Raw genomic sequence first — 23,239 nt, forward strand, 5'->3', positions numbered from 1 at the left:
TCTCCACAATTCAATAAAAGAGACGGTTCTATTATTATTTTTTTGCCTCTCTCATGAAGCTGAAACCACCAAAAATACAGGAAACAGCTCAGAGTAGTACACAACTGCAAAGTACAATCATAAACATACCAATAAATGAATTGATATCACATTAAAAATGTCAAGATTTAGTGTTAGCATTCAGCCGAACCATTGCACTTGTGTGGTTTTACTTTCTTGTGCAGCCATAAAAGTGAAAGTGGTGCAGAGGTGGGAGTGTTACGTCTGTGTGCTTGTAAGAAAAAGACTGATAGGCAGTCTATCACATGTGTTTCTTATCATCACATAAAGACTGACAGTGTAATCCCATTAGTCAGGCACACAGATGACGGAAAGCCAATTCCATGTGTCAGATCTCTTCAATGCTGCACTCCAAACTATTTTTATCCTCCTCTCAGGTTTCCTCCAGCTCCACATCAAAGAGGCGCGTAATTTGGATTTAGTGTGGCTCAAAACCAAGAGAAGCAGAAGCGGATAGAGCGGATTTCTCTGAAAAACTGAAGACTGATGCTGCCATGAAGGTGGATCCAAATATCAGTCACTACGGTACTAACGATACTGAGATGTGTATTTAATTGTTGCATGAAGTGCTGGCTGTCACTATGGACTGGACTCTCACTATTATGTTAGATCCACTATGGACTGGACTCTCACTATTATGTTAGATCCACTATGGACTGGACTCTCACTATTATGTTAAATCCACTATGGACTGGACTCTCACTATTATGTTAGATCCACTATGGACTGGACTCTCACTATTATGTTAGATCCACTATGGACTGGACTCTCACAATATTATGTTAGATCCACTATGGACTGGACTCTCACAATATTATGTTAGATCCACTATGGACTGGACTCTCACTATTATGTTAGATCCACTATGGACTGGACTTTCACTATTATGTTAGATCCACTATGGACTGGACTCTCACACTATTATGTTAGATCCATTATGGACTGGACTTTCACTATTATGTTAGATCCACTATGGACTGGACTCTCACTATTATGTTAGATCCACTATGGACTGGACTCTCACACTATTATGTTAGATCCACTATGGACTGGACTTTCACTATTATGTTAGATCCACTATGGACTGGACTCTCACTATTATGTTAGATCCACTATGGACTGGACTCTCACAATATTATGTTAGATCCACTATGGACTGGACTCTCACTATTATGTTAGATCCACTATGGACTGGACTCTCACAATATTATGTTAGATCCACTATAGACTGGACTCTCACTATTATGTTAGATCCACTATGGACTGGACTCTCACAATATTATGTTAGATCCACTATGGACTGGACTCTCACTATTATGTTAGATCCAGTATGGACTGGACTCTCACTATATTATGTTAGATCCATTATGGACTGGACTCTCACACTATTATGTTAGATCCACTATGGACTGGACTCTCTCACTATTATGTTAGATCCACTATGGACTGGACTCTCACTATTATGTTGGATCCACTATCGACTGGACTCTCACAATATTATGTTAGATCCACTATGGACTGGACTCTCACTATTATGTTAGATCCACTATGGACTGGACTCTCACAATATTATGTTAGATCCACTATAGACTGGACTCTCACTATTATGTTAGATCCACTATGGACTGGACTCTCACAATATTATGTTAGATCCACTATGGACTGGACTCTCACTATTATGTTAGATCCAGTATGGACTGGACTCTCACTATATTATGTTAGATCCATTATGGACTGGACTCTCACACTATTATGTTAGATCCACTATGGACTGGACTCTCTCACTATTATGTTAGATCCACTATGGACTGGACTCTCACTATTATGTTGGATCCACTATCGACTGGACTCTCACAATATTATGTTAGATCCACTATGGACTGGACTCTCACACTATTATGTTAGATCCACTATGGACTGGACTTTCACTATTATGTTAGATCCACTGTGGACTGGACTTTCATTATTATGTTAGATCCACTATGGACTGGACTCTTACTATTATGTTAGATCCACTATGGACTGGACTCTCACTATTATGTTGGATCCACTATCGACTGGACTCTCACAATATTATGTTAGATCCACTATGGACTGGACTCTCACACTATTATGTTAGATCCACTATGGACTGGACTTTCACTATTATGTTAGATCCACTGTGGACTGGACTTTCATTATTATGTTAGATCCACTATGGACTGGACTCTTACTATTATGTTAGATCCACTATGGACTGGACTCTCACACTATTATGTTAGATGCACTATGGACTGGACTTTCACTATTATGTTAGATCCACTATGGACTGGAGTTTCACTATTATGTTAGATCCTCCACCCCAGATCCCACCTCACTCCTACCCACTTCTCTAAAGTGGGCTGGCTCAAGGTGGAGGACAGAGTTAAACAACTTGCACTGAGCCTAGTCTATAAAATCCGCTACACCTCCCTGATACCGAAGTACATGTCAAACTACTTCCTTAACGTAAATGACCGCCATAACCACAACACCAGGGGGTGCTCCACTAACCACGTTAAACCCAGATTCCGAACTAACAAAGGTCTTAACTCATTCTCTTTCTATGCCACATCAATGTGGAATGCGCTCCCAACAGGTATAAAAGAAAGGGCATCTCTATCCTCCTTCAAAACCGCAATAAAAGTTCACCTCCAGGCAGCTACAACCCTAAACTAACACCCTCCCCGGATTGCTAATAATCAAATGTAAACAATCAAATGCAGATACTTTTTCTTTTTCTTATGCCTTCTGATCTCTCTCTCTCTATGTCCACTACTTGATGTCCATATCCCCCCCCCCTCCCTCCACACCCCTGATTGTAAATAATGTAAATAATTCAATGTGATTATCTTGTGTGATGACTGTATTATGATGATAGTATATATCATAGTATATATCTGTATCATGAATCAATTTAAATGGACCCCGACTTAAACAAGTTGAAAAACTTATTCGGGTGTTACCATTTAGTGGTCAATTGTACGGAATATGTACTTCACTGTGCAACCTACTAATAAAAGTCTCAATCAATCAATCAATCAATCAATCCACTATGGACTGGACTTTCATTATTATGTTAGATCCACTATGGACTGGACTCTCACTATTATGTTAGATCCACTATGGACTGGACTCTCACTATTATGTTAGATCCACTATGGACTGGACTCTCACGATTATGTTAGATCCACTATGGACTGGACTCTCACTATTATGTTAGATCCACTATGGACTGGACTCTCACTATTATGTTAGATCCACTATGGACTGGACTTTCACTATTATGTTAGATCCACTATGGACTGGACTCTCACAATATTATGTTAGATCCACTATGGACTGGACTCTCACTATTATGTTAGATCCACTATGGACTGGACTCTCACAATATTATGTTAGATCCACTATTGACTGGACTCTCACTATTATGTTAGATCCACTATGGACTGGACTCTCACACTATTATGTTAGATCCACTATGGACTGGACTCTCACACTATTATGTTAGATCCACTATGGACTGGACTCTCACAATATTATGCTAGATCCACTATGGACTGGACTCTCACTATATTATGTTAGATCCACTATGGACTGGACTCTCACACTATTATGTTAGATCCACTATGGACTGGACTCTCACAATATTATGTTAGATCCACTATGGACTGGACTCTCACTATATTATGTTAGATCCACTATGGACTGGACTCTCACTATTATGTTAGATCCACTATGGACTGGACTCTCACTATATTATGTTAGATCCACTATGGACTGGACTCTCACTATATTATGTTAGATCCACTATGGACTGGACTCTCACTATTATGTTAGATCCACTATGGACTGGACTCTCACTATTATGTTAGATCCACTATGGACTGGACTTTCACAATATTATGTCAGACCCACTCAACGTCCATTGCATCTGGTCTCCCCTAGAGGGGGGGTCACCCACATATGCGGTCCTCTCCAAGGTTTCTCATAGTCATTCACGTCGACGTCCCATTGGGGTTGAGTTTTTCCTTGCCCTTATGTGGGCTGTGTACCGCGGATGTCGTTGTGTCTTGTGCAGCCCTTTGAGACACTTGTGATTTAGGGCTACATAAATAAACATTGATTGATGATTATTATGTATAAATGAAGGGAATAAGTCACAGGGCACTGGAGGATTTTATAGGCAAAAAGCCAAATGATGCTTCCTCTGATTTTTCATCAGTGTAAAATGAATTGTAATGTAATTCAACTTCGTTTTGTCCATCCTAGGACCTAATGAAGGAAATACAAATATCGCTACAGAAAAAGCGACCACATTTTAAAAATACGATCACAAAACAAAAAAATTAAAAATGTAATAAAAGCGCAAACAAGTGCAACGTAATGAGAAAATGTTGCAATGTTGACTCTGATAACACTAAGCTCTTGAAAAACTGGCATTACTGCAAAAGTTGGGCTAATATTTTACCCTAGGGGCCACATTGAGGGGAAAAATGTGTCTGGGGGGGCCAATGTGTATGTGTGTATAAATGATATGTACACATTTAGAAGTAAAAATCTTCTGCGTAGTATGTGTGTTTGGGTCCCTTTTTTCCCCAGGAACACTAATTAAAAAATTAAATAATGTCCGATAGAATTCTAAAAAAGTTATGACAGACCACCTCAAAAAAATGGAATGGAATTTTAAATTTTTTTACTGAATGGGACACCCAAAATGTACATGAAAATAAAGAAAGTGGGATTTACAATATTAACTACGAACAGTAAAACATTGAATATTAACAACATATGAACATCGCTCCTCTTTTACTTCTCAGACCTGCTCCTCCATAGTTGTGTATCTTTTACAATCAAGCGAAACACAACTAAAATGTTATAAAAACAGCAAAATATGAATGCAAAGGGTAATAAACACCTACAATATGATATATTATCACTTTTATGCAGAAATTTGTTGTAAAAATCTGCTTCCGCATCGGTTTCTGACACATGCTTAAGTGTGATATTTTTTTAAACTAATTGTTAAAAAAAAAAAAAGATGAATGAAAAGCAGGGTTGTTATGAATTATTCACACATTATTACCGATTAACCTATTATTTACCTTCAATTACTTCACATCAAATAATGCAATTAATATTTTTTGGGGGGGAAAATATTGCATATTTTGTGTTTCTGCCATAAAAACTGTTTTCTTTTGACAGAAAGGGCATAAAACAAACCAAAAATTGAGCTTATGACAACTGATGTATCTGAAGTTGAGCTATAGATATTTTAGCATTGCAATTAAAAAAAATAACAATTAATATACTTTATGATTTGTTTTTAAGACTTTAATGACTGAGACCCTTTTGGGTCCCTGGGCCCTTTAGTATGATTTTTTTTTTTTTTTTACTATTCTTCAAAAAATAAGAATGAATCAAAAGCAATGTTGTTATGAATTATTTACATATTTAAGGCTTCAATTACATCACATCAAATAATGCACTTTGAACATTTATTGGGGGGAAAATATTGCATATTTTGTGTTTCTGCCATAAAAACTGTTTTCTTTTAAAAGGGCATAAAACATTTTTAAAAAATTGAACTTATGACAACTGATATATGTGAAGTTGAGCTATAGATATTTTAGCATTGAAACAAAATTTTAAATAATACTATATATGTTATATATAGTAATGTGTAATACAAGTATACAAGTGTAAACTTCTTCTCACTCCTTTTCAAATATGTAAAAAAAAAAAAAAAAGTCCATTGCTCATTTTGTAGATTTTTTTCGTTTTTATTGTCCATTGTTTTCATTTTGTTATAATGGCTGTTAAGGCTATAGCACTGTATTGGATCAGGCTTGCTCTTGTTTTTTGCATATTTGAAATAAAATATATTAAATCAAATACATATAAATCAATCAATCAATCAATCAATGTTTATTTATATAGCCCTAAATCACAAGTGTCTCAAAGGGCTGTATATATATATATACAGTATATATATATATATATATATATATATATATATATATATATATATATATATATATATATATATATATATGCATAAATGATGACATTTGGGGGTTTATTAGCTGTATGCTATAATCATCATCAAACATTTTCCACCAAGGACCACCTCAGAAAACACTAGTCTCTCCAAGCACCACCATAATGACCAACATTAAAACACAGTAGCACAGTAGCCTTGAGTACTCATTAAAAACAAGGCAGAGGTTTTATTTAACAAGTATATTTAATATTTTTGGCCACTGTAACATTACACACAGTTTGAACAGTAAAACTGTGTTTGAATATAGGAACATAAAACACTGTACTTTAATCCAGTTATTCAGTTTGAGAATCACTGTTGTAATGTATTGAGTCTTATAATACTCTATATTGTTAACTTATTCACAAATCATTTCCTGTGTTTGATTATGATTAGAATCATGATCAACAAGTCCAAAAAGTAAAATAGTATCAGCATGTACTTAGTATTGTTAACAAACATGTCCATTATCTCTGTGTGGCTGCTTTACATGAACACATCGCAACACTATGAGGTCTTTCCCCCAACGGTGCAAGTGTGTGTGTGTGTGTTGTAGACACTGGAATGAGTGGGTTGTGTGGCTAAATAGAGCGCACCCTCCGCTCCAGTGTTTAGTGCTATGAACCTGCCTGGAGGACAGCACTGTTGTCTGCCTCTCCATGATTGTGGTTCTCCTCCTTGCATGGATTCTCGGCTTCATCTGGATATTATTTAGTGCTTCAGTCTAAGGTGGAGCTTTGGGATTACCACCGGGGAGGAGCTCAGTGATGTCCTTGCGGACGCTTCAAATTAGTCTGCAATCTGCATTTGATTGATACTCCAGACTACTTCTGCACAGACTGTGCGTAATTGACCGAGATACGCGCTTGTGTGCTTATCATGCCATTGCTGCTTTCTGGATCGAGATTGTAAAGAGAAGCGTTGGTGATGTTGCTGAAAGGTGGTCAGAGGATGATACTCGCGCTCAGCTGGGTGTTGGTGGTGGTGGTGCGGAGCCGTGCAGGTGAGGTGCACTGTTTCATGTGGGTGAATCATAAGGTGTGCGGGTATTACCCTAAATCACCGTGCTGGTGTTTAAGATTCAAGTTACAACACGGCCCATTTTGGTCTTTAATGGTATTTGTTATTATTTTTGATTTGGCTTTTACCTAATATTAATTATTTTATTGAAGTCATTCGTATTGTACTTTTTACATTATTAGTTATGTAAGATTTTATTTACTTCTATTTATTTATTATATATTTATTGTATATTCATATTTTTTAAAATCTTTTTTATTTTATTTTTTTAAGCTACATACAGTACAGGTCAAAATTTTGGACACCTCATTCAATGTGTTTTCTTTATTTTCATGACTATTTACCGTATTTTTCGGACTATAAGTGGCAGTTTTTTTCATAGTTTGGCCGGGGGTGCGACTTATACTCAGGAGCGACTTATGTGTGAAATGATTAACACATTAGCGTAAAATATCAAATAATATTATTTAGCTCATTCACCTAAGAGACTAGACGTATAAGATTTCATGGGATTTAGCGATTAGGAGTGACAGATTGTTTGGTAAACGTATAGCATGTTCTATATGTTATAGTTATTTGGATGACTCTTACCATAATATGTTACGTTAACATACCAGGCACGTTCTCAGTTGGTTATTTATGCCTCATATAACGTACACTTATTCAGCCTGTTGTTCACTATTCTTTATTTATCTTAAATTGCCTTTTAAATGTCTATTCTTGGTGTTGGCTTTTATCAAATACATTTCCCCCAAAAATGCGACTTATACTCCAGTGCAACTTATATATGTTTTTTTCCTTCTTTATTGTGCATTTTCGGACGGTGCGACTTATACTCCGGAGCGATTTATACTCCGAAAAATACGGTAATGATTTTATTGAAGTCATTCGTATTTTACTTTTTACATGATTAATTATGCAAGATTTTATTTACTTTTATTTATTTATTATATATGTATTGTATATGTATATTTTTTAAAATCTTTTTTATTTATTTATTATTATTGTTATTTTTTTAAGCTACATACAGTACAGTCCATAAGTTTGGACACCTCATTCAATGTGTTTTCTTTATTTACATGACTATTTACATTGTAGATTGACACTGTTGACACTGTTAATTGATTCTGGATATAAGAGCGATGAATGAATTTTCGCAAAGTAAGAATCATTAATAATAAAAAATATATAGGGCATACAAAACCTGTTTACAACCTTCAAAATATGTTAGTTTTTTTACTTTATGAGAGCCCTCTAGATCAGAAATAACACCCTTTAGTCCCCTTTATAGTCTTTTAATCCAATAAACTGCAGTTAAACTGTCTGTGGCTGAGCCAATCAGTGGCCACGATACTGAACAGTGCACTCTGATTAGTTTGGTCTCATCTAGTGGCCAATACCATAGTATTGATATTTTTACTTCATTTAGCCATTTCATGATTGAAAATGCTTAATTTAGGACCAAAAAATATGTCCTCAAAAAATCAGCAATGTGGTGAAGCTGCAATATTTGAAGCGTGATGTTGCATATACAGTATATATACACTACCGTTCAAAAGTTTGGGGTCACAATGAAATGTCCTTATTTTTCAATGAAGATAACTTTAAACTAGTCTTAACTTTAAAGAAATACACTCTATACATTGCTAATGTAGTAAATGACTATTCTAGCTGCAAATGTCTGGTTTTTGGTGCAATATCTACATAGGTGTATAGAGGCCATTTCCAGCAACTATCACTCCAGTGTTCTAATGGTACAATGTGTTTGCTCATTGGCTCAGAAGGCTAATTGATGGTTAGAAAACCCTTGTGCAATCATGTTCACACATTTGAAAACAGTTTAGCTCGTTACAGAAGCTACAAAACTGACCTTCCTTTGAGCAGATTGAGTTTCTGGAGCATCACATTTGTGGGGTCAATTAAACGCTCAAAATGGCCAGAAAAAGAGAACTTTCATCTGAAACTCGACAGTCTATTCTTGTTCTTAGAAATGAAGGCTATTCCACAAAATTGTTTGGGTGACCCCAAACTTTTGAACGGTAGTGTATATATTACATATGTTATATTTCATATTGTTATATATTATGGTACATTTTTGGTCTACTTTTTACATAGTTTTTCGCCCTCTTTAGTGCCCTTATGTGCATTATCCTTTCCATCCTTTCTAACTGAGCTACTGTGTGGAACACTTTCCCTTGTGGATCATTGAGGTTTGTCTAAGTCTAAGTCCAAGTCAACTACGGACAATACAATTAAGCACATTTGCATTAAGCAAACTAACTGTCTAGTCTCATGTTGTCAGTATTAAAAACTTTGTCTAAGGTACCCTTATTAAAAATTGGTCTGATGACCTCCTGTGATAGTGTTTACTCACATGTCTCCTCTGTACTCGACCATGCATTCATTTCTTCATATAGTTGCATGTGTGTGTGTTGTGATAATGGGGGATATGGGTCATCGGGTTATTGTTTTTAAAGCACTTTGCGTTGCATTTCTTTTATGTATGAAAAGCGCTTTATGAATACATTTTGATTAATTGATTGATTAAAAATTTCAAAATTGCCTCTCCAGCGCCACCTTTAAAAGGAGAAAATAATTAGCCCTTCCTACCAGTTTCACGTATCAACACGAAAATCGCAGGAGACGTCCATCATGACAGGACGCACATTAAAGTCTGAGGAACCCATACCTGAAAACGAACAGGAAGTCGGCCATCTTGGTTTTCGTCTTCCATTTTTCCGCAAAAAAAAAGGGGTCGTACTTTAACGAACTCCTCCTAGGGACTTTGACCAAATCAGTCGGGATTAATATTACTGATATTAAACATTTAGGCGATGATAAATTGAGAACACATTTTTCCTACGCCATAAGATGTGGGCGTGGTATGGCGCTGAACTTTATCTTCAATGTTTTTTGGCCATTTTTCGGCGAAAAAAAGGGGTTGTACTTTAACAAGCTCCTCCTAGGGACTTTGACCAAATGTCTCACAGTTAAAGTTACAAATATTACACAAAGCTGATGATAAATTGCCAACAAATTTTTCTTCACCATAAGATGTGGGCGTGGTATGGCGCCGAACTCTGCTGCAATGGTTTTTTGCATTTTTTCCGTCCAAAAAAGGGGTCGTACTTTAACGAACTCCTCCTAGGGGCTTTGACCAAATAAGTCGCAATTAAAGTTACAGATATTACACATATAGACGAAGATAAATTGCCAACAAATTTTCCTACGTTATAGGATGTGGCCGTGGTATGGCGCCGAACTTTATCTTCAATGTTTTTTGGTCATTTGTCGGTGAAAAAAGGGGTCGTACTTTAACAAACTTCTCCTAGGGACTTTGACCAGATGAGTCACAATTAAAATTACAGATATTACACATATAGTCGATGATAAATTGTGAACACATTTTTCCTACGCCATAAGATGTGGGCGTGGTATGGCGCCAAACTTTATCTTCAATGCTTTTTGGTAATTTTTCGGCGAAAAATAGGGTTGAACTTTAACAAACTCCTCCTACAGACTTTGACCAAATGTGTCACAGTTAAAGTTACAGATACTACACAAAAAGCTGATAATAAATTGCCAACTAACTTTTCCTACGCTATAGGATGTGGGCGTGGTATGGCGGCAAACTTTATCTTCAATGTTTTTTGGTCATTTGTCGGTGAAAAAAGGGGTCGTACTTTAACAAACTCCTCCTAGGGACTTTGACCAAATGTGTCACAGTTAAAGTTACAGATACTACACATAAGGCTGATGATAAATTGCCAAATAACTTTTCCTACGCCATAAGATGTGGGCGTGGTATAGCGCCAAACTTTATCTTCAATGTTTTTTGGTAATTTTTCGGCGGAAAAAGGGGTTGAACTTTAACGAACTCCTCCTAGGGATTTGACCAAATGTGTTACAGATATTACACATAAAGCTGATGATAAATTGCCAACAAATGTTTTCTACGCCATAAGATGTGGGCGTGGTATGGTGCCGAACTGCGATGGTTTTTGGCATTTGTTTCGTCAAAAAAAGGGGTCGTACTTTAACGAACTCCTCCTAGGCACTTTGGCCAAATGAGTCCCGATTAAAGTTACAGATACTACACATAAAGGTGATGATAAATTGCAAACTTATTTTGCCTACGCCATTACATGTGGGTGTGGTATGGCGCTGAACTTTATCTTCAATATTTTTTGGCCATTTTTTCGCAGTTAAAATTACAGATATTACACATATAGGTGATGATAAACCGGTGAGATAATTTGGCCTTTTTAGGGGGACTTAAATCTCCCTAAAATATTCCTAAACCCCCCCCTAAATTCTTTGGTGTTATTTTTTTTTCCTAAAAAAGTAGTAGTAGCCAGAATGTGACTTTTAATAATCATGCATAATTATCATGAATTATTTTGCATAATTATCATGCATTTGTTATCTTTTTTTTAAGTATGCTGTAAAAAAAAATAATCTTAAGATTTTACTGTACTCAGGCTTCAGAATTTAACCATAAAATTTGCTGTCTTTTTTAATTTTAATTTTTTTTACATAATATACTGTAAATGGAATGGAAAACAGTAACACTGTTTTATACGGTAAACCTCATGCAACGGCGCTGCCATAATTTTTTACCGTTAAAATTATGGTTGTTGTTTTTATAGTGTATTATTGTATATGTAAAAACAGTACAAACGTTTTTCTGTAAAAAAATAATAAAAATAAATTTAAAAAAGGCAGCTCAGTCGCCATATTTTTACCATAAAGTCAATTGTCATTTTTAAAGTGTACAATTTGATGGATACCGAATAATTTAGTTATCAGGTGTTTGTTTTTATTCCAACAAAAAATTGCTACAATAATGTATTGGAATGTATTATAATATATTGTGTTTCATTATTAGCTCAAATTAAAGTTTAAAAAGTATGCAATTGCATGCAGTACGTGTATTAATTCATGTAAAAATGGAAAGAACAAATACATTTAGTAAGAAAAGATGAAAATACTTTACTGAAGCATATTAATTCCAGGCTTTCGCAGGCCACATAAAATGACGTGGTGGGCCAGATCTGGCCCCCTGGCCTTGAGTTTGACACTTGTCTGCACTGTTACTACATGAATATACGACACGTCTTCTGTAAATATGATGCAGTGTTGGCTTACACTACAGCAAACCACAATAATAAATACATTGTTAAAGAGTACCTCTCTGACAGTGTAAATCAAAACTGAGCATTATTATTTTTGTAAAGGCAGAATTTTTGACAGCTCTTTTTCAAGCGGTTGCATTTGCTAAGGGAGCCATTTTCTTTTCTCATAATAGTCCTTCTTCGGTTACAGGACGCATTTTGTCTATCGCTTTACATCCTGGAAATGTCACAGGCATTGCTGCCGCGCTATAAAGGGAACCTGAGAGTCCATAGGGGGGGGGGTATAGGTTGTATGTAACTAAGAACTAAGAAACACACGTGAATCATCCATGACCTTGAGGGTTTATTACAGGCCTGGGCAATTATTTTGACTCGGGGGGCCATATTAAGAGAAAAAAATGTGTCGGTGCCAATATATCTATCTATAGAGATCTGATATATATCCAGAGGTGGGTAGAGTAGCCAGAAATTGTACTCAAGTAAGAGTACTGTTACTTTAGAGATTTATTACTCAAGTAAAAGTAAGGAGTAGTCACCCAAATATTTACTTGAGTAAAAGTAAAAAGTATGTTGTGAAAAAACTACTCAAGTACTGAGTAACTGATGAGTAACCTGTTCGTTTAATGATGACGGCAACAAATAGTGCACAAAAACATAAAAATAGCAATGAGCAAATTCAGAGCCAGGAATATCTCTTAAGCAACTAAAACAATAATATATATTAAATAATAATACATTAATATAAAAAAAAATTAAGGCAAATTGAGCCACAATAACTTAACAGCACCATAGGCTCAGTAGGCAGAGATTACAAAGGAAAATAACAAGTTAGCCTTTACGCAAACCATAAACTGATAGGTGTGGGCTGCACCTGGGAACACACTGTGCACTTCTGATTGGTGTTTCTATGCATGCGTGTGTGTGTGTGTGTGTGTGTGTGTGTCTCTGTCTGTCTATGAGGCTGCAGTGCGTTAATAAATGTCCCCACACGATGTACATTTGACAGTGATTCATAGCAGGGAAGCTAACATCAGCCTACGCTGACAGCCAAAATATCTACTAACGTTACTTACCGCGATGTGCTTCCTCAAATTTGACGTTGAGTTCATGTAAGCTTAAGCTTGTTGTTGTTTGCCGCTGAAACTTTATGTGCAGTTAATCACGTGACCGCCTGGCTCTGTTTGATTGGTGAAACGGAGTCAAACGTCACCAGTGACTGCATCTGATTGGTGAAACGCAGGCATGCGATAGATCCTACTTTGAAGGTCTGTCTGACAAACCAAAACAAACAAAGCGTGCATTAACAGATCGATAAAAATCAGTAGCGAGTAGCGAGCTGAATGTAGATAAATGGAGCGGAGTAAAAGTAGTGTTTCTTCTCTATAAATATACTCAAGTAAAAGTATGTTGCATTAAAACTACTCTTAGAAGTACAATTTATCCCAAAAGTTACTCAGGTAGATGTAACGGAGTAAATGTAGCGCGTTACTACCCACCTCTGTACATATCTCTATCTATCTATGCAGACACGCAGACACACACACACACACACACACACACACACACACACACACACACACACACACACACACACACACACACACACACACACACACACACACACACACACACACACACACACACACACACACACACACACACACACACAAGCTGTGAAAATCTGCTATACAGTATGTGTGATTGGGTCCTATTTTTAGGAACACTAATACAAAATCTCACAATAATGTCCGATTGAATGCTAAAAACGTTATGACAGACTGCCTTAAAAATCGGAATGGAATTTCACATTTTTTTTACTGAATGAGACACCCAGAATGTAGATGAAAAAAAAGAATGTGGGATTTACAATATTAACTATGAACGATAAAACACTGAATATTGACAACATATGAACGTCACACCCTCTCTTGATTGGCATATTTTACAATCACGCAAAACGCAACAAAAATGCAACAAACACAGCGAAATATGAACGCATAAACCACCTACAATCTGATACATCACTAAGCTTTAGAACTTTGTTGTAAAAATCTCCTTCCGCGTCTGTCTCTGACACCCGCATTTCAGGCTGGCCGGTCTGGAAACACTCTGTGGAAACGCTCCCCACCCACACTGCTTGGTACCTCGTCTGAGCTGCTGTGATTTAGATTACCATAGTAACTAATTAGATCAATTAATCAATCAATCAATGTTTATTTATATAGCCCTTAATCACAAGTGTCTCAAAGGGCTGCACAAGCCAGAACGACATCAGCGGTACAGAGCCCACATACTATAGATTACCATAGTAACTAATTAGATTACCATAGTCAGTGTTTCCCATAAACTGCCAAGATACATGTGGCGGTGGGGGCGTGACTATGGGCGTGGCTATGGGCGTGGTCACCATGACATCATCGAGTAATTTGCGTAATTTACTACAATGATATGATTTTCTCTAAAAAGGCTCAAAAAATGTATACTTACTAATTAATAATAACAGTTTTGTTTTAAACGTCCATCCATCCATCCATCCATTTTACAATATAATTACAACACTTTATGTACATATTTATATACAGATTTGAACAATAAGTTATTCACTGAAATATATTTATTAATTGTGGTTCTTACAAAAAATATATCTGATAAAATATAAAAGCTAAAATGTCTCTTAAAGCTCTGCCCCTTTAATTAGTGCATACTAAAGAATTTAACTTTAGCCTACTACTACAACCATATTATTTACCAGCAACATAAAGTGAAACAGAGGCAGAGGTGTCCTGCCACAGTCAGTAACAAATAAACAGAAAACAGTAGTGGTCAAATACAAATAAGGCAACAAGAGAAGTATCCTACACTTCTCTTTTGTAAAGTAAATCTGAACAGCCGATATGGGCATCTACATCAACTATATGATTTGCCTGAGAAGCTGGACAGGACAAAAAAAAAATTTTTTTTTTTTTTTTTTTTTGTATTTGTGGAGGACGTAATTCTTTCGTGGCAGGCCGTCACAAATAAATGAATGTGTGGGAAACACTGATAGTAACTAATTAGATTACCATAGTAACTAGTACATCATGCTAAAGCGCAGATCCCAAGCATTGAAAGACTTAGTATAGTTGAAGACTTACGGCCATTTGAAAACATCACTGCACATCATAATGGCAGCTACACTTTCCATCTTAAAGATCTAAAAAAATAATTTAGGAATGTCCGGCGGGCCAGATTGAAAACTTAACGGGCCTTCATTTACCCAGGTCTGGTTTATAATAAGGTGTGCCACTGACTGTGCATCTGTTTCAGTCTCCAGGTGTGCAGACCATGCCTGCAGTCCGCCCATTAGGAACCTGGCTACAGGCAGGGGCCTCACCATCCTCTCAGGCGGCTGTGGGAACGACACCACCCCCTGCCCCCACCCGCCTAGTCACATGACGGACGACCCCTTCTCGCATCCAAATACCTGGTGGGAATCCAGTGCAGCGCAAGGAGGACACGATGAGATCCACCTGGACCTGGGAACACACTTCTGTCTGTCCCATGTGGTTTTGTTGTTCCGCTCGCCGCGGCCGGCCGCCATGGCCGTCGAGCGCTCGCCTGACTTTGGGAAATCCTGGGATGTCCTTAAGGTGTTTGCACACAACTGTAGCATGGAGTTTGGTTTGCCCGATGATTTTAATCAGCCTGGCTCTTTGTGTACGTCCCGTTACAGCAGCACAGCACCGTGTAGCGGCGGGGAGGTAAGGTGTACGAGCACGCCATGTCAGCAGTCTCCTTCCAACTAACGCACTCTCTCTTCTTAAGGTGATTTTACGGATACTGGACCCCGGCAGAGAGACAGTTCTAGACCCGTACAGCCCGGAGGCTCTTGCCCGCCTGACCCTCACCAACCTCCGTATTAAACTGCTGAAAGCTCGGACGTGTCCTTCGCCCCCGCAACCCTCCCTAGAAGAACCGCAGCCCACATTTCTTTCACCAACCACAGAACCACCTGCTTTCGAACCGTTTGCCGTTTATAACCTTCTGGCTCAAGGGACGTGTCTGTGTCACGGACACGCTGAGTTTTGTGTTCCGCTCCACAGCAACCAAGACACACAACAGGACAGTAACACGGTGAGTGGCTTTTCAGGAAGTTCACAACAGTCTTTTAGACCAGGGATGCCCAAAGTGGCCGCACAATCATTGATGGAATGTCTGCAAGGCTACACTGTAAAAAAAAGTACCATATTTTTCGGAGTATAAGTCGCTCCGGAGTATAAGTCGCACCGGCCGAAAAAGAAGGAAAAAAACATATATAAGTCGCACTGGAGTATAAGTCGCATTTATTGGGGAAATTTATTTGATAAAAGCCAACACCAAGAATAGACATTTGAAAGGCAATTTAAAATAAATAAAGAATAGTGAACAACAGGCTGAATAAGTGTACGTTATATGAGGCATAAATAACCAACTGAGAACGTGCCTGGTATGTTAACGTAACATATTATGGTAAGAGTCATTCAAATAACTATAACATATAGAACATGCTATACGTTTACCAAACAATCTGTCACTCCTAATCGCTAAATCCCATGAAATCTTATACGTCTAGTCCAGGGGTCGGCAACCCAAAATGTTGAAAGAGCCATATTGGACCAAAAATACAAAAACAAATCTGTCTGGAGCCGCAAAAAATTAAAAGCCATATTACATACAGATAGTGTGTCATGAGATATAAATTGAATTAAGATGACTTAAAGGAAACCAAATTACCTCAAATATAGCTACAAATGAGGCATAATGATGCAATATGTACAAATAGCTAGCCTAAATAGCATGTTAGCATCGATTAGCTAGCATTAATGCAGTGACCAAATATGTCTGAATAGCACTCCACACAAGTCAATAACATCAACAAAACTCACCTTTGTGCCTTCACGCACAACGTTAACAGTGTGGTGGACAAAATGAGACAGAAAAAGAAGTGGCATAAAACACGTCCTAGAAAGTCGGAGAAAGTTATACATTTAAACAAACTGCGGTGAGTTCAAGGACCGCCAAAATTAGTCGGACAAAACGGCGCTCGCCAAATACTCGAATCAGTGAGGCATGTTTAATATAAACAGTGTGCTTTATAACAATTAGGGAGGTTTGTGCGACGTTTGTCCTCCTACAGAAACCATATTAAAACAAAAAATATATTTTTTCCCCTCATCTTTTTCCATTTTTCATACATTTTTGAAAAGCTCCAGAGAGCCACTAGGGCGGCGCTAAAGAGCCGCATGCGGCTCTAGAGCCGCGGGTTGCCGACCCCTGGTCTAGTCTCTTAGGTGAATGAGCTAAATAATATTATTTGATATTTTACACATAAGTCGCTCTTGAGTATAAGTCGCACCTCCGGCCAAACTATGAAAAAAACTGCGACTTATAGTCCAAAAAATACGGTAAGTAGATTTGACTGTAAAAAGCTGGCTGCTCAGTCGCCAGAATTTTACCGTAAAATCATCAGTGGTACCCTTTTCCCATTTACAGCAATGCACTGTAAAAACAGGGATTGTACCGTATTTTTCGGACTATAAGGCGAAGTTAAAATCCTTCCATTTTCTCAAAACTCGACAGTGCGCCTAATATACAGAATAATTCTGGTTGTCCTAACCGACCTCAAAGCTATTTTATTTGGTACATGGTGAAATGATAAGTGTGACCAGTAGATGGCAGTCACACATAAGAGATACTTGTAGACGGCAATATGATGGCAGTCACACATAAGAGATACAGTATGTGTAGACTGCAATATGACTCAAGTAAACAAAACCAAGATTTTATATGTTCCATTGACAAAATAGAACATTACACACGGCGCTCAAAAATCTATCAAAATGTTTTAGTAGGACTTTGGTAAGCTATGAAGCCGCACCACTTGATGGATTGTACTGTGCTTCAACATAGGAGTATTATTATGGTGTGTGTATAAGGTAAGACATTATCTGGCGTTTTGTTTCGCAATATTATGCACAACCAACTTTTCTTAGCCTTTGGTACCTGCTGATCTGTATTTGGGATCTGCATAAGTCCTGAAAATATACACGTGTCCGCCGTAGTTGATAAGCTTCTTCTCTTTCTCTATGTTCTTGTTATGGGACATTCATCCTCCACTGTTGCCATTTCTAATATAAAGTAGTGTAAAGTTCTTACTTATATCTGTCAGTAAACTCGCCATGAAAGCGCTAAAACATACCGGTGTAGTGAGTTTACATTATTCACCCAAGGAACTTTAGTTATTAGAGAGTTCCGGTCGGATGTTTTTTTCACAGGACACATTTCCGGCCTTGTTATTGCACTAGTGAGCCACGGATAAGATGCTGCTCCGTTATTGATTGAAGTAAAGTGTGAATGTCATTAAAACAGTTAGCTCCATCTTTTGACACTTCTTCCACTCCCGTCCTTGCACGCTACACCGCTACAACAAAGATGACGGAGAAAAGACGCTGCCGAAGGTGAGCCACGTAAATAAGACCGCCCACAAAACGGCGTCAGAAAGCAACTCGAAGGTGGTCTGTAAAACATAATCTATGCAACATTTTCACCAAAGAACCACCATTACATGTTATGTAGACCACAAGGAAGTGTTTTACATCTAGAAACAAATAATAACAAGCCCTATAATCCGGTGCGCCTTTTGTATGAAAATAGAGCTGACTAGACCCGCTCATCGACAGTGCGCCTTATAATCCGGTGCGCCCTATGGTCCGGAAAATACGATAACTTTTACAAAATGTGTAATTATTTGTATTGATAAACTAATACAATATTTTTTATAGTAGTTTAGGTGGAAGACATGGTATGTTTATGGTGTTTTGTATAGTTATATTTACCAAATATGGGCTGATCTCCACATGGATAATCTAATGACATACAATACAAGAGTAAACAAACATTAAAATGCTCACTTTTAATTGACTCAGAGAGAGGTATTAATAAAGTAAAAAGATGTTTATTAGTGTGGCATGATTAGGTGGAGAAAATAACAGGTGGGTATGTTTTTTATGAGGTGCCAGTTAAACATTTTGAGACCATGTTACTGGATTTTCATCGACAAGCCACCACATTTGGAACACAATTTAAAGAAAACTGACACAAGAGTGACACAAAGAGACAAGGAGTTTGTTTTTTGTAGTGCAGCGGTTTCAAATATTATAGTACTTAATTTAGCTACAATCTAAATATTAGAAACACCCAAACTCTCCCCCACTTCTGTCATTTGTGAAATAGCTTCTTTGTTGTTGTGGCTGGTGGATTCTTTATTTGAAGGCCGCCTCTTGAAAGTATGTGTTTGGGGCGAGGTTGCTGAAAACCCCGCCATGTGCCTTACAGGTGTCAGGTCGGTGTGTGTGTACTCACCACACAGCAGGCTACCACTGTGAGAAGTGTGCGTCGCTCTACAACGACCGTCCCTGGAGGCCCGCCAACGGCAGCAGCAGAGATGCAAACCCGTGCCAGAGTAAGTAAACACAGACGCCCTGAGAGGACCATCCTGGAACAAGGAGGAAAAAAGCAATTCATTTTTAAAAAGTTATATATATAATAATATTATGTCTGCAACAACTAATCGATTAAATCGATTCAAATCGGTTATAAAAATAGTTGGTGATTAATTAACAATTTTTATTTTTTTATAAACCTTTATTTATAAACTGCAACATGTACAAACAGCTGAGAAACAATAATCACAATAAGTATGGTGCCAGTATGCTGTTTTTTTTCCAATAAAATACTGGAAAGGATAGAAATGTAGTTTGTCTCTTTTATCCGATTATTAATCGATTAATCGAAGTAATAATCGACAGATTAATCGATTATCAAATTAATCGTTAGTTGCAGCCCTAAATAATATATATATTACATATTAGGGGTGTCACAAAAATCTATTTTCAAATGAATTGCGATTCTTATTTGTAACTATTAAAAAAAAAATCCTAAGTAGATTTAAAAAGATATGTACGTATATTTTTTCATCGATTTTTCATTCCTATGAACGACCGATTTCACAAATGCACAGCCACCATATGCAGCGTCAGTTGCCTTGATCCTTAAATAGGGGGAATATAAGTTAGGTCAGGAAAAAACACAGAGGCTATTTCATCCCTACAAGCCTGTTTCACAGGTTTCCCTGTTCTTCAGGGGATTTTATAATAAAACAGGCTTGTACGGATGAAATAGCCTGTTTTTTCTTATATATATATATATATATATATATATATATATATATATATATATATATATATATATATATATATATATATATATATATATATATATATATATATATATATATATATATATATATATATATATATATATAAATGGGACGGCGTGGCGAAGTTGGTAGAGTGGCTGTACCAGCAATCGGAGTGTTGCTGGTTACTGGGGTTCAATTCCCACCTTCTACCATCCTAGTCATGTCCGTTGTGTCCTTGGGCAAAGCACTTCACCCTTGCTCCTGATGGCTGCTGGTTAGCGCCTTGCATGGCAGCACCCGCCATCAGTGTGTGAATGTGTGTGTGAATGGGTAAATGTGGAAATAGTGTCAAAGCGCTTTGAGTACCTTGAAGGTAGAAAAGCGCTATACAAGTACAACCCATTTATTTATTTATAATTTAAATATATATATATATATATATATATATATATATATATATATATATATATATATATATATATATATATATATATATATATATATATATATATATATATACATACATATATATATATATGTATATACATATATATATACATACATATATATATACATATATATATATATATATACATATATACATACATATACATATACATACATATACATATACATACATATACATATATATATATATATATACATATATACACATACATATATACATACATATATATATATACATACATATACATACATATATATATATATATATATATATATATATATATATATATATATATATATATATATATATATATATATATATATATATATATATACCATATCTGCTGCACGGATAGACTTTAGAAAAGAGAAGTGTTGGATACTTCTCTTGTTGCCTTATTTGTATTTGACTTTATTAAATGTTTAGTTTAATAAAATTCTACACAGTTTTATTTTAAGTACTATAAAAATGTATCAGAGCTGTTTGTCTAATTTATGGAGGAATGTAGTTAATCATAGAAGTGGCACCCAATGTTATTAAAAAAGTATTGATTTTGAATCGAAAATAATTTTGAATCGATTCTCAATCAAATCGTTACCTCCAAGAATCGAATCGAATCATGTGGCGCCCAGACTCAGATCCCTAATATATATGATCCATCATATATATATTAGGCCATATTTTGTCATATTTCATGCCTATGTGCCCCCTAAGGATTCAAGGTTAATAAAAAAGTATTGACTTTGAATTGAGAATCATTTTGAATCGATTCTCAATCGAATCGAATCATGTGGCGCCCGAAGAATCAGAGCCCTAATATATATGTTTCGTCATAATAACGACCATATGTCATGCATATGTGCCCCCTAAGGGTTCAAGGTTATTAAAAAAAGTATTGATTTTGAATTGAGAATCATTTTTAATCGATTCTCAATCGAATCGTTACCTCCAAGAATCAAATTGAATCATGTGGCGCCCAGACTCAGGGCCCTAACATATATGATTCATCATAATAATGCCCATATTTCATGCATATGTGCCCCCTAAGGGTTCAAGGATATTAAAAAAGTATTGATTTTGAATTGAGAATCATTTTGAATCGATTCTCAATCGAATCGTTACCTCCAAGAATCGAATCATGTGGCGCCCAGATTAAGGGCCCTAATATATATAGTTAATCATAATAATGCCCATATTTCATGCATATGTGCCCCCTAATGGTTCAAGGTTATTAAAAAAGTATTGATTTTTAATTTAGAATAATTTTGAATTGACTCTCAATCGAATCAAATCATGTGGCGCACGAAGAATCAGAGCCCTAATATATATGATTCATCATAACGCCCATATTGCATGCATATGTGCCCCCTAAGGGTTCAAGGTTATTATAAAAGTATTCATTTTGAATTGAGAATAATTTTGAATCGATTGTCAATCGAATCGTTACCTCCAAGAATCAAATCGAATCATGTGGCGCCCAGACACAAGAGCCCTAAAATATATGATTCATCAAAATAATGCCCATATTTCATTCATATGTGCCCCCTAAGGGTTCAAGGTTATTAAAAAAGTATTGATTTTGAATTGAGAATAATTTTGAATCGATTCTCAATCAAATCGTTACCTCCAAGAATCGAATCATGTGGCGCCCAAAGACTCAGAGCCCAAAAATATATGATTCATAATAATAATGCCCATATTTCATGCATATTATTAAAAATGTATTGATTTTGAATTTAGAATAATTTTGAATCGATTCTCAATCGAATCGAATCATGTGGCGCCCGAAGAATCAGAGCCCTAATATATATGATTCATCATAATAACGCCCATATTTCATGCATATGTGCCCACTAAGGGTTCAAGGTTATTAAAAAAGTATTGATTTTGAATTAATCATTTTGAATCGATTCTCAATCGAATCGAATCGAATCGAATCATGTAGCGCCCAAAGAATCAGAGCCTTAATATATGATTCATCATAATAACGCCCATATTTCATGCATATGTGCTCCCTAAGGTTCAAGGTTATTAAAAAAGTATTGGTTTTGAATTGAGAATAATTTTGAATCGATTCTCAATCAAATCGTTACCTCCAAGAATCGAATCGAATCATGTGTGGCCCAAAGACTCTGAACCCTAATATATAATGCCCATATTTCATGCATATATAAAAAAGTATTGATTTTGAATTGAGAATCATTTTGAACCGATTCTCAATCGAATTTTTACCTCAAAGAATTTAATCAAATCATGTTGTGAAAAAAAATAAAATT

At 36.4% G+C, this 23,239-nt stretch overlaps 1 protein-coding gene across 1 annotated transcript in view; it reads left to right on the forward strand.

Annotated features, from left to right (window-relative positions):
- Positions 1-6,764: 6,764 nt before the first annotated feature.
- si:dkey-202e22.2 (netrin-4) overlaps positions 6,765-23,239 on the forward strand; it is a 21,257-nt gene continuing 4,782 nt past the window's right edge. The window contains exons 1-4 of the mRNA XM_062044715.1: positions 6,765-7,124; positions 15,583-16,016; positions 16,081-16,389; positions 19,630-19,756. Coding sequence (XP_061900699.1) covers positions 7,049-7,124; positions 15,583-16,016; positions 16,081-16,389; positions 19,630-19,756 — 946 coding nt within the window. The 5' untranslated portion in view covers positions 6,765-7,048. The remainder of the gene's footprint in view (positions 7,125-15,582; positions 16,017-16,080; positions 16,390-19,629; positions 19,757-23,239) is intronic.

Source organism: Entelurus aequoreus, linkage group LG01 (genome assembly GCF_033978785.1).
Source record: "Entelurus aequoreus isolate RoL-2023_Sb linkage group LG01, RoL_Eaeq_v1.1, whole genome shotgun sequence".
NCBI lineage: Eukaryota > Metazoa > Chordata > Actinopteri > Syngnathiformes > Syngnathidae > Entelurus > Entelurus aequoreus.